General features: G+C 39.9%; 1 protein-coding gene across 3 annotated transcripts in view; it reads left to right on the top strand.

Moving 5' to 3' along the window:
* TMC1 (transmembrane channel like 1) overlaps nt 1-13,747 on the top strand; it is a 475,132-nt gene that overhangs the window by 431,654 nt on the left and 29,731 nt on the right. For all 3 annotated transcript variants that reach the window (XM_074394669.1, XM_074394667.1, XM_074394668.1), the window contains 3 exons: nt 624-803; nt 929-1,090; nt 9,776-9,904. In XM_074394669.1, the coding sequence (XP_074250770.1) occupies nt 624-803; nt 929-1,090; nt 9,776-9,904 (471 nt within the window). The remainder of the gene's footprint in view (nt 1-623; nt 804-928; nt 1,091-9,775; nt 9,905-13,747) is intronic.

The following is a 13,747-nucleotide window of genomic DNA, read 5'->3' as shown; positions in this document are numbered from 1 at the left end:
TTTTGAAACTTTTCTACCTTGGCTTCCATAACATTATGTCATGTGTTCTCCGTTCGTTTCTCTGAACGTCTTCTGTTTCCTTTAATAAAACTCATTTTACGTGGGGTTTTCTTTGGCCTTAAAACTTTACATTTGCCAAAATTCTGTATTTAGACTTAAGCCCATCTCAGGGAATTAATCCATTCTAACTGATTAAACTAGCCCATGTACTGATGATTGTCAGATTCGAATTTTCAGTTTGAACCTCCTCCTCAAGCAGATCATTTTCCATTTCTTTGGAAATCTTGTTGTGAAGTGCGTCACCGTATCAGAATCAGTTACCGCATAGAACAATATGTGTTCTCTGTGTAGAGATTTATGCAATTTGCCACCCTCATTATACCAGGAAACAGACTATTACTACTGGCACATACACACACTCAGACACATGTCTATCTTGAAAATGTAAGTTGAATATTGTCCTTGTCTTTTATTGAGATCAAATTCTAAGCATGCATAAAATAATCTTTTTTAGTCTTAAAAGAGATCAAAGAAGCATAGCTCAGAATCTTCCGAAATTCTGGCAAAAAGCAAATAACTTTTAAACACTATTAACCTAGTTTCTCCCTTGTGCCCCCTTGTAGATGAACATGGTTATGTCCCTCTTGGGGATGTTCTGTCCAACATTGTTTGACTTATTTGCTGAATTAGAAGACTACCATCCTCTCATTGCTTTGAAATGGCTACTGGGACGCATTTTTGCTCTCCTTTTAGGCAATTTGTATGTATTTATTCTTGCATTAATGGATGAGATTAACAACAAGGTAAGTCTTGTTTCTGGATTGCCCTTGCCATAAGAGTGCTTGCTGTTCAATTCTCAGTTTCAAGTTTGCCAGAAATGCCTTTGAAATCTCCGTTGTCTTCATTTTTCTTCCTTTTTGCTTTCTAGATTGAAGAGGAGAAGCTAGTTAAGGCCAATATTACCCTTTGGGAAGCCAATATGATCAAGGCCTACAATGCATCATTCTCTGAAAACAGCACTGGACCACCCTTTTTTGTTCATCCTGCAGATGTACCTCGAGGACCCTGCTGGGAAACGATGGTGGGACAGGTAATGCCATGAACAGAAATGTTTGCAATTAGTAGATTTAAAAAAGAGCAGAGTCAATATTTCTTCCATAAGAGTAGCTTTTTAAAAATTGCTTTTTAGTAAAAATAGTTAAGATTTGTTTAATATTGACTGTGTGCTGGCTATGAATTTCATGTATATTATCTCATGCTATTTGTGAATCCATCCCTTAAGGTAAATACTATTTGTATGCCCCATTTACAGTTGCATATAAAGGAAGGATAGTTGAAAAGTGTGCAAAGAGATGTTTACTATCTGTGTTATAATAAAGTACCCGATTTCGATACAGGCCAAAGCAAATATTTAAATGGAACTCTATTTAGTATTACTTGTTTGCTGTAAAACAAAATAAGACAAAACAAAGCAAACAAAAATAGAGTCTTAGGGAGTGGCCAAGATAGCCAACTAGAAGCAGCTAGTGTGCATGGCTCTCAAGGAGAAGAATAGAAGGGGTGAATAAATACAGCACCTTCACATCCAGGTACATGCATGGGATCTAATCAAGGAAACAACTTGACCCCTGGAGAGCAGAGAAAAAGCAAGGCAGAGTGATAGCCCATCTCGTAGTGACATGAAGCCAGGGGACCTTCCTCTGCCCAGGGAAGTTGTGAGTGAATGCACAACCCTGGGAACCCATGCTTCTCCCATGGAACTTGGCAACCCTTGGGTCAGGAGATTTCCTCATGAACCTACTCCACCAGGGCCTTCGTCTGACACCAGAGCTTTGTAATGTCTCAGCAGAGCAGCCACTTAAGCACATGCAGAGACCTGGGAGCCTTAGATACCTGCGATTTTCCTTTTCAGGCTTTCCGTCAAAAGTAGCTGCACATTTGGCAGAACAGGAGGTTAAACCCCAAGAATACCCCTTAGGAAAGGGGCTGAATCCAGTGACAGTCTGCAGGCCCCACTTCACAGCACCTCACAGAATGAAATCCACTGGCTTGGAACTCCTGCCAGTGACCGGTAGCAGTGTTGAATCTCCTGGGACAGAGCTCCTGGGAGAAGGGGTGGGCCATCATCTTTGCTGTTTGGTACACTTAGCCTTTCCAGCCTTCAGGCTTCAGAGTCCAAGCTGACCAGGGGCTGGAGCAGACCCTGAGCACAGCATAGCTGCTCTATAAAAATGTGGCCAGACTGCTTTTTCAAGTGGGTCTCTGATCCTGTTCCTCCTCACTGGGTAGGACCTCATAACTGGGGTCTCCAGCCACCTCCTACAGGTGTGTTTGGGCCAGCAACAGGTCTGTACACTTCTGGGATGGAAGTCCCAGAGGGAGGGGCAGGCTGCCATCTTTGCTGTTTCACAGCCTTCACTGTTGATACCTTCAGGGAATAAAACATCTGAGGTGACTAGGGACTGATGCAGGCTCCCAATGTAATGTAGCCACCCTATGAAAAAGTGGCCAGACTTTTACAAGGGCGCCCATTCCCATATCTTCTCGCTGGACAGGTCCTCCAGGCCTAGTCCTCCAGCTACCCTCTGCCAGAGCTACTGAGCAAGTAGCAGCTCTGTAACACTCTGGACAGTATTCCCAGGGGAAACTGAAAGCCTCTCTGTCACTACCTCTGCAGTAGAACTGCCCTTGCTACCCTTGTACTAACAAAGGAGCTAAGACTCTAAGTGCCTCATCCATACCTCCAACAAACTGCAGTTGACTCCAGGAGAGGAGGCCAATCTGTCTCTCATAGGTTCTACCTACTCCCCCCACTGCTTGTCACCAGACAGGGAACCCCCATCATGGACCCACAACATAGACCGTCCATCCTGGGCTAATTGCAAGGAGTGATTGCTGACCTGCCTCTCAGTGGGATGGAGCCCATACTAAGAAATTTAAATAATGTCCATTTTTGTCAAATAATTTTCCCTTAAGAGAAATAAAATACTATTTTAAGTTATTTATTTTAATGATGATTTTGTAAATAACCCCAGTTGAAGACTAGCCATACTTTCCCAGAGAAAAGAAATAATGTTTCATCTGGCTTTCTATCCCTTAAGGCAAACCAAGGCAAGGCAAATAAAACCAAAGAAAACCCAAGAAAAATCCAGTCCAGATCTCTTATTTTTATACAATTCCAATTTATATTTTGAAAAGCTTTTATTATTTTACTTAGAATTGATATTCCTAATGTACATTCCATAAATTGATTTTGGGGCTTCAGATTATCATTGAGAACAGCTTTTGTGCAACAGTTCAGTTTAACAGTGACTTGATCTTGTGAAATTATTTGAATAATTCTTTACTGTGTTTTTTTTTTGTAAGATAACGTGAAAATTGAAGGACTAACATTAGTCTTATAAAATTCATATAATTCAAACAAATATGTGAATCATATCTTTAGTCTTAATCAGGTGCTCATCAAACTTAGGCCAATCAATTATGATTCCAATTGTGAAAGAAAAAATAAGGTAAGTGTGTATAGTGCTAGACATGTATCATTAATAATTGAGTACAAAAATTATCGTATAATCGAGAATTCTATTTTACTTTATTCATTAAGCTTTCAGGAACCAGATAAATCTCCTCCATTCATGTTATATGATATTAATTTGATTTCCAGACATGCACATTTCATACAGCTTACAGGAACATACGACACATGAAATAATAAATGAAAGTTGTCTGCACTTTGTAGAGGAGTGCTTGTGATTCAGGATGTGGTAGACAGAATAATGATCCTCTAAAGCTGTCCACATTCGAATCCCTGAAACAATAAATATGTTACATGATAAAATAGACTTTGAAGATAAAATGAAGTCAAAGATCTCAGATTGAAAGAATTATTGTGGATTATGTGAGTGGGCTTAATGAAATCATAAGGATCTTTATAAGCAGGAGACAAAGGGAAAAAGTCAGAAAATTGAGATGTGGCAGCAAAACCACAGGTTGGAGCGATGTGCTTTAAAGATGGAGGAAGGAGATCAAGAGCCAAGGAATACAGGTGGCCTCAGAAACTGAAAAGGAAAGGAAACAGATTTTCTCCCCATGTCTGCACTTTGATTTTAGACTTCAGATTTACAGAACTGTAAGAAGCTAAATTTGTGTTGATTTAAGCCACTACATTTATGGCAATTTGTCACAGCAACAGTAAGCAATGAGTTCACAATGGTACTTGGGTCTCCATGTTCCAAGGCTCTTTGGAGTAAATCTGGCGATGGTGCTTAACACGAATCTCTTTTATCACAACTAAGCTGCTCCCTAAATCTTGAGCACACGATTCAAGAAAGGAAAATATAGAAAGTACAGTTTTCAGAGACTGAAGGAATTTGAGACGTTCTCTTCTGCACATCCTGAAGCACAGGTTGGCCTGAAAGTTAAGAAACCTGCTCTTTAACAGGCAAAAACACCAGTTGAACAGGATTAATAGAATTAGTTGTAAAGAGTAGGATCTGGGCTGGACATTTCTGGAGTGAAGGAATGCATTAATTAGATAGGAATGTGAAAGCGATCTAGGAGAAAGTTCCGGATGCAGATGGTTCTGCAATAGTCCCACACATACTGACCTGAAAGAAAAGAAGTACCATTTACTTAATTCTCCACCTTGGAAGCCCATGGATTATGCTGCTTGTCTTGTCTTTTTTTTTTTTTTTAATCCTGTCTGAAGTGGTTTTCCTTGCTTTATCATCTTTTCTTACTGCCATTTGTGTTTGATTTCTCCCTTCTCTTTCACCTTCCTTTTTCCAAGGAACCATTAATGTCTGAAGAAGTGGGCCAAGGGAAAAGGGATTGTTCTGACTGGAATGTTGACTAGGCAGATAGAATCTCTGGGAACAAAGAACATATAGGACATAACAGATCTGAGTGCTGGAAAGCTCTGGCCTTTAAGAGATCAATATCTGTATCCATGCATCTGGAAAATGTCTATTCTTTAATTGCTTAAAAAGTACACCTCCAGAAGAAATAGTAAAAGGCAGCTTGTTTGCATGTAAAGTTAGATATGCACCCTCATTCATTGTTCTTTGAGAGCATCACAGATGTTTCCTCTTCTCCATGGATGCCCTCTGCTTTGACTATCTCCCAGGATGAGACTCAAAGCTCTTACTGTTTTGAATATAGGATAATGTGACTGCTCCTTTACTTCTGCAGATTCCCAAGCAATCCTTTAGTTTCATTCCTAATGGATTTGATGAGCTGCAGAGCCATTCCTCCTTGAAGCTATATCCTGAGATCTGTGCTTTGGGGAAGGGGAGAAAGCAAGATAACCACAACTATGGCTAATGTGCCAAGTATTTTCTCCTGGAATTTTTATGTTTCATTCTGAGATACATTATATTATTATTCCCATTTTATAGACGAGGAGACTGAGCCTTAGAAAGGTAATTTACTCAAGACCTCTGAGAAAGTCAATGACAGGAGCCCCAATTTAGCCTGCATAATCCGCTTACAGAGTTTGTGTCTTCGTTCACAGTGCCAAATTGTCCCCCAGTTAGCATTGACACACCCTCCTAATGCCTGCCTTGCAACATCTGTATTTGGCGGCCCTTTATGATGTTCCTTGCCTAGTGTTTTCCCTTTACCTATTAATAAATGATTCATTTAGCTTTGCTGGTCAAAGCTGCCCAGGCATTTTAAGCAATGTTGTGTGTGCAAAGTTTTTAGGTGCAGAGTGTGGGTTTAGCAGGAGACCTGTGTGGGGGCCGTGCTCCCCATCCTGACAAGCACAGGAGAAATTAGGAATGAATGGTGTCCTTGAGATGGGCTGGGCTACCATTTTTTGAATTCCCTTTCTTTTAAAATATATTTTTCCTATGGTATTTGAATAAACATTTAACATTTTTAATACAATGTTTGAATCCTCTTCATATATTTTATGTGAACGTTAAGTCACTGCTTGGGAAGAAATAGAATTTCAACCTTTGGGATGAGGATGCTTAAGAGGATAGGGAGGACTTCCAAACCACTCTGAAATGTTTTCTTACCTGAGGAAGTCTTCTTGACCTGGCAGTAGAAACCTAAAAATATCCCTCATAGCCTTCCTCTAATTGATGCTAGTTATTAGAATCTGAGCTAAACATTGCCTGGAAAGGGTGGGCATGGAGGCATGTGTCTGTAGTTGAAGGTACTTAGGTGGCTGAGACAAGATGATTGCTTGAGCCCAGGAGTTCCAGGTCAGCCTGGGCAAGATAGCAAGATCCCCGTCTCTAAATAAATAAATAAATGCAAATAACTGCTTCAGGAAAAGAAAGGAGGCAAAGAGTAGGAAAGAGAAAAAATTATGTCCAAAAATAACCACAGGAATACTATCAATTATTCATTCATTTTGTATTTTTTGAGCGCATGGTAATTGCCAGGCATTGCACTAGATACTAGAGATACACTGGGGAACAAATGTAGACCAAAAAATTGTAAATTTACAGTGGTAACAAGTACTACAAAAATGAAATACATGGACCCTTGGAACCTTTTATAGGGAGCTTACCCTTGTCAGGGAGTTGAGGGAGACTTTACTAAATTAGCGATGCTGTAAGGATACATGGTTGCTTGCATAAACTGAATCAAGAAAGAGGTCCAGCAAGTGTGACTGAGACCATATGTAGAGTAAGACCATATGCAAAGACCCTGTGGCCTGGAGGCGTATGAAGTTTGAGGGTCTAGAAGAAGGCCAGTGGGGCTGGATCAGAGAAGACAAAGATAAACACAGAAAAGGGAAGAGAAATGCAAAAAGAATATGGATCACTAGACAGGTGTCAGATTATGCAGAAGCTTTCAGATTATGCAGAAACATTACACTCTTGCTCCACTTTTCTACTCCAGCTGTTGCAACAAACAACTGCATGTACCGTTACGTAACAGCATCTAGACTGTTCTGCACACATAGTCTTACCTTTACTCCAGTGTTCTCTGCAGTCACCACATGGAACATTAATACTGTATGGGGCCATCGTTGACTAACGGGAAATGAGAGCTGGTGGATAAATACATCCACCTTGGTTGAGAGACTTTCTCTCCTTCACTGTCTTATTCTTCCCACTCCCCTCTCCTGTTCTCTGATATCACTTCCCAAAATGTGCTACTGCTTAAAAGCCCTTTTCACAGGGAAAAGGGGGAACCAAAGCTGAGGCTGTCTCTTATATTTATATATTTAAGTTTCAACATAGGTTTTTGTTTTCATCGTATTTATTTATAGCTAACATATTTATGGCAGATGATATATACATCTTCCATTTATAAATATAATAGTAACAATTATCTTATAAAATAATTATGAAATAGTATTAGTATTTCTAGCAAAATATGTCCTGTTAGATGTTCAGTGTCTTCAGCTTTAGGGCATGGATGACTGAGAAGGAACAGAAAGGGAAGACCAAATGCAAGCTATCATGAAAATTTATAATTTTATGTCTATTTTTATATTTATTGCCTGTTGACATATGAGAAAATAGTGAACTTCCCCTCTAACCCATAGCACACACACTTTGGACATAAATTTAAGCCCACTTGAATTTGAAGCTAACTCAGATAACCAGTTTCTAATTTTCCTGATCTTTTCTTATCATATACATGTTATTAAATACATACATACAAAATATGTATATAGGGTCTTTGTTAACAAATGAGTTCAGACCACATATACTGTTTTGGAAATTTTTAAAAAACATATATCCTATTAGAGCATGGCAATTTTTGTACCTTTAAAACAACTTTGTTGAGATATAAATTACACACAATACAGTTCACCCTTTTAAAATAAAAAATTTGAAAATTAATGAAGATATTTAGGACTTGAACTCAGCTCTGGATCAAGTGGACCTAATGGATATTTACAGAACTCTCCACCCCAAAACAACAGAATATATAGTCTTCTTGGCACTACCTGGCACTTACTCTAAAATTTATCATATAATTGGAAGTAAAACACGCCTCAGCAAATGCAAAAGAACTGAAATCATAATAAACAGTCTCTCAGACCACAGGACAATTCGATTAGAAAACAAAATTAAGAAATTCACTCAAAACCACATAACTACATGGAAATTGAACGATTTGCTCCTGAACGACTCCTGAGTAAATAATGGAATTGTGGCAGAAATCAAGATGTTCTTTGAAACTAATGAGAATAAAGAGACAATGTACCAGAATCTCTGGGACACAGCTAAAGCAGTGTTAATTTCTTAAAGACCTATAACCAGAAATTCCATTTGACCCAGCAATCCCATTACTGGGTATATACCCAAAGAAACATAAATCATTCTGTTATAAAGATACATGCCCACATATGTTTATTGCAGCACTATTCACAATAGCAGAGACATGGAATCAGCCCAAATGCCTATCATGATAGATTGGACAAAGAAAATGTGCCATATGTACATTATAGAATACTATGCAGCCATAAAAAGGAATGCAATCATGTACTTTGCAGAGATATGGGTGGAGGCGAAAGCCATTATCCTTAGCAAACTAACACAAAAACAGAAAACCAGACACCACATGTTCTCACTCATAAGTGGGAGCTGAAGAATGAGAACACATGGACACAGGGAGGGGAACAACACACACTGGGACCTGGTTGCGGGTGAGAGGGAAGGAAGAGGATCAGGAATAATAGCTAATGCACACAGGGCTTAATACTTAGGTGATGGGTTGATAAGTGCAGCAAACCACCGTGGCACACATTTACCTATGTAACAAACCTGCACATGTACCCCGGAACTTAAAATTTTAAAAAATACATTAAATTTTTTTTTTTTAAATACACAATTCAGTGATTTCTAATGTAGTCACGTAGTTAGGCATCCAGCACCACAATAGCATTTTGTTTTAAGAGCTTACAATATAATAAACCATTGTGCAGACATTTAATTTGTTTTGTTAATTAATCTCCCAAGCATATTTGAATTTTTCCATTTTTAATCTGGAAGAAGCAGTACTTTTATGATTGTATGCATAGATTTGTGCACATGTGTGAACATTGCTGTCACAGGCATTTCTAAAAGTGGTTTTCCTGATCAAGCTCCAAACATTTTAAAATGTGGTGGATTTTAATACATTTCTCCCCAACGTTGTGCCCAGTTTAACTTCCCCATCAGTTTATGCTCATGCTATTTCACTACACTAACCAATATGAAGAAACATAGATTTTACATTTATCACTCTGTGAGGCAACAACTCATTGTTTTCATTTGCATTTTTAGTAGTGAGGTTTAGGTATTTTTCAGTTTTAATGGACTGTTGGTATATGTTCTTCTGTGAATTTTTAATTTGTGCCTTTTGTTGGTTTCTTTCTTCATTGGATTGTCTGCCTATATTCATACTGATTTATAAAAGCTTTTAATGTGTTAGCAATACTCATCCTCTATCATATATGCTGCAAGTACTTTTTCCACATTTGTCTTTCAAGTCTGTAAATAGTGCCATTCACCACATAAAATTTTAAACTGCTGTGTGGTCAATATTTTCCTATCTGTTTTTGGTTCCTGTATCATGCTTATAAAATTTCTCAGTAAAAAGAAAACTTTTGATTTAGTAAATGGGAAATAATTATTTTTAAAGTGGTAAAATAGGAGTGAAATATTTTTTATTTTCTTGAAAAGCCTAGTCATTTTCTTCTTTTGCCATTAATTGCAATCTTCAAGCCAATACTTCTTTAGAAACATGACAGATTTAATGCCAACACTAGGACCATTTGAAGACGGAACTGTGTGTTTTAATAGAGATAATATCTCAACAGGAGTTTGTGCGGCTGACGGTCTCTGATGTTCTGACCACCTACGTCACAATCCTCATTGGGGACTTTCTTAGAGCATGTTTTGTGAGGTTTTGCAATTATTGCTGGTGCTGGGACTTAGAATACGGATACGTAAGTATGATGTTAGTTTTGTTCTTACAAGATTTTTCCTTTGTGATTCATCGTTTACACACACTATATAAGAGAAAGGCATCATAGAGTTTACTAGGTGGGATCTTCTTTTTAGAAGTCAATAAATGAAGACCAATCAGTATATTTATAGTGCAGAGAAGGTCAGACTTGAGTATCATGATTTACAATATTCTAGTAAAATTAGCACAAGATAGCAAAAGCAATGGACCTCCACTTGTTACTTAAAATGTTGAACTCAGTAAATCTTGGCCCTGTAGCTCATTCTCCCTATCTAGAAGCAGGGAAGGATGGCTAATATCAACTGCGTATTCTATTTATGCCTTTGAATTCTACTAAACTTCTAGATATTATCATGTGCCAGTCACTGTGCAGTAGTTACGGGGCGAGGACAAAAGGATTTGGTAAATACAGTACTTGCTTCACAAACTTCACAGTCTACCAAGAGCTTGACAGGGACACAAACGAGATTGCAGAAGGTTCAAGGAAGGCCTAGTTTGCTGTCATGCATCTGGCAAGTCCTGGAGCTAAATTCTGGCAGGGGCGGCTTCTTTTCCTGAAACAACGGCTCCGATTTCTCAGAACCACGCTGATGCTGACTCCGTCACCAGCTTTCGCTCTATGCTCAATCTCAGGTCCCCCAGCAAAGTCTGAGATCAACAGCACACTCATCACTCTGTGACGCAGATCGCCTGGCTTCCACTGTCCTCCTATGCAGTCAAACTGGCTTCAGTCATCGCAGGAAATAGGACCTGGGGACTTGGTAGTACTCATTTGCTTAAAATCTTCCAGTGGCTTTCCAACTACTTAGAATGACTTCTAAATCCATTTCTAGGCCTTCAGTACCGTGGATGATCTGCTTCTTTTCTTTCTCTCTCAAGTCGTTTGCTACCACTTTTGTTCTTGCTTTGTAAAGTTCACAAACGTGGGCTTCTTTTTTTTTTTTTTTTTTTTTTTTGAGACAGAGTTTTGCTCGTTACCCAGGCTGGAGTGCAATGGCGCAATCTTGGTTCGCCACAACCTCTGCCTCCCAGGTTCAAGAGATTCTTCTGCCTCAGCCTCCCCAGTAGCTGGAATTACAGGCATGCACCACCACGCCCAGCTAATTTTATATTTTTAATATAAATGGGGTTTCACCATGTTGGCCAGGCTGGTCTCGGACTCCCAACCTCAGATGATCTGCCCACCTAGGCCTCCCAAAGTGCTGGGATTGCAGGCTTGAGCCGTGGCACCCAGCCAATGGGCTACTTTTTATGCTCAAACACAGGATGCTCCTTACATTTGCACTTGCTGTGTTTCTCCCTCAAGGGCTGCTGTTGCCCTAGAACTTGGAATAGCTCGTTTCTTGTCATTAAATTCAGCTATTGTGTTACCTACTTAGAGCTCTTCTCTGACCACCTATTCTAACATAGCTAATCAGGCACTCTTTATTTCAACACACTGTTTTGTTTTCTTCATAAGCTGTGCAACTATTTGACATTACTCTTGTAAAATGTATTTATGGTCTATCTCCTTCTGTTAGAGTTAGAATTAATACTCTATGAAAATAGAGGCCCTGACCTTTTTTATTTGAACTGTACGAGTCACGTCGCAGGCTCCATGTGTTGGCTGGCTGTTTGAATGTTGAACCTCGCATCTTAGCACCATCGAGGCAGCACTCTCTATTGGCAGAACTCTGCCTCCTTTGAAGCATGTGCTTACAGAGTCTCAGTGTTTGTAACGTTTTTGAGTTCTTGAACCAGTCATGCTTCTCTCCTCACCAGTGAGGGAATATCCTTTATAGCTGATCTTCTATCTCTTTTATCTCATGCCCTCTAGTCTCTAGGTAAGTCCCACATTTAGGATTGTTTTAAAGATTTCAGCCTAGATCTTCTGTCTGGCTGTCTGACTTTGAGATGGTACCTTTTATGAGGTCATCTCTATCACCCTCATTGAAAGTGCCTCCTCGGACTGGCCAAAAGCAGTTAGGTAATGCTCTTCAGTGAATGACAGTGAGGTAATGGCTATAGATCCAGGATGCTCTCATGTTGCTTTCTCGTTCTTTGCTATGAGGTATTCAGCTGGCCTGGTTTCATTTCTATTTTCCTTGCCTGATTCAGCTCCTTTGAGGCAGACATAAAAATGGCCATTTCTTCCTTAGACCATTGCTTGGCTTGTGCTTACCTTTTATCCCTTGGCCGCTTTCTTCTGGCAGAAAATCTGATTGCAAATATGAAGTCAATATAACATGACCTGGATGCATAAAAGCTGTAATTAAATGACTGTAATTTATTATTTATTGAGTGCTGACAGTGCTCCTGGGGTAGTACAAAGTACAGGAAAACAGACAAGTTTCTGTTTCAGGTAATAAAGAATTTTCTCCCATGTTACTTTCGGAAGGCTCAAAAAAGCTCTGTCAGAATGAAAACAAGTTTTAAAACATTAATGATGGATGACAAATCTTTGATGTAAATCCCATTGTCGTCGACTTATCAGATGGATATCTTAGACGGGTGAGGGCCTACTAGGTGCAAGCCATTATGAGCAAACTCTGTGCTAGGTGATAACAGAATACAGAGTTGTAGAAGATGTAGACTTACGGAGAGGTTGCAAATTTGTCCGGCAGGGTAGCTAAAGGATATTTTTGTTTGGTATGACAGTGGTGGTGTTTATTTTTGTTTTATTTTTTTATGAGCTAATATTTTAAAATGAGAACTTTTACATAAAAACACATGGATTTCGCCGGGCGCGGTGGCTCAAGCCTGTAATCCCAGCACTTTGGGAGGCCGAGGCGGGTGGATCACGAGGTCGAGAGATCCAGACCATCCTGGTCAACATGGTGAAACCCCGTCTCTACTAAAAATACAAAAAATTAGCTGGGCATGGTGGCGCGTGCCTGTAATCCCAGCTACTCAGGAGGCTGAGGCAGGAGAATTGCCTGAACCCAGGAGGCGGAGGTTGCGGTGAGCCGAGATCGCGCCATTGCACTCCAGCTGGGTAACAAGAGCGAAACTCCGTCTCAAAAAAAAAAAAAAAAAAAAACAAACATGGATTTCTTGTATTTCTTGAAAGGACTGGCAACATTCGGTTCATACTCCCACTAGGGAGAAATTGGCTAGAGTTGAGAAACCACTGCCATCTACAGTTGGGTTATCCATTCTCCAGTTCCTCATACTCTTCACCACTCTTTTCTCTTCAAAACTACCAATATCGATAAGGAACATAAAATGTAAATGCCATAGGAGAACTCAATTGTATGGTCCTTTGGAAGAGAGAGAGAGAGAGAGAGGGAGAGAGAAAGAGAGAGGAAGAGGGAGAGAGAGAGAGAGAGAGAGAAAGAGAGAGGGAGAGGGGGAGGGAGGGAGAGAGAGAGAGAGAGAGATACATTAGTAGAAATGCAGACATGGAGGAGGAGACATTTGAACTAAGTCTTGAAGGATGGTCAGGATTTCAGGAGATGAAAGGAGTCCCTTGTGGAGGGACAAATGTAAGACAGGGACCCAGAGCTAGACAGTATGGGTAACACAGGCATAAATTTAAAAAACTGGCCAGGCACAGTGGCTCACGCCTGTAATCCCAATGCTTTGGGAGGCTGAGGCAGGCAGAACGTGAGATCAGGAGATTGAGACCATCCTGGCTAACACGGTGAAACCCCATCTCTACTAAAAATACAAAAAATTAGCCAGGTGTGGTGGCATGTGCCTGTAGTCCCAGCTACTTGGGAGGCTGAGGCAGGAGAATTGCTTGAATCTGGGAGACGGAGGTTGCAGTGAGCCAAGATCACACCACTGTACCCCAGCCTAGGTGACAGAGTGAGACTCCGTCTCAAAAAGAAGAAAAAAAGAA

The sequence above is a fragment of the Saimiri boliviensis genome, chromosome 2 (assembly GCF_048565385.1).
Source record: "Saimiri boliviensis isolate mSaiBol1 chromosome 2, mSaiBol1.pri, whole genome shotgun sequence".
Lineage (NCBI taxonomy): Eukaryota > Metazoa > Chordata > Mammalia > Primates > Cebidae > Saimiri > Saimiri boliviensis.
This window is presented reverse-complemented; position numbering and strand designations above follow the sequence as displayed.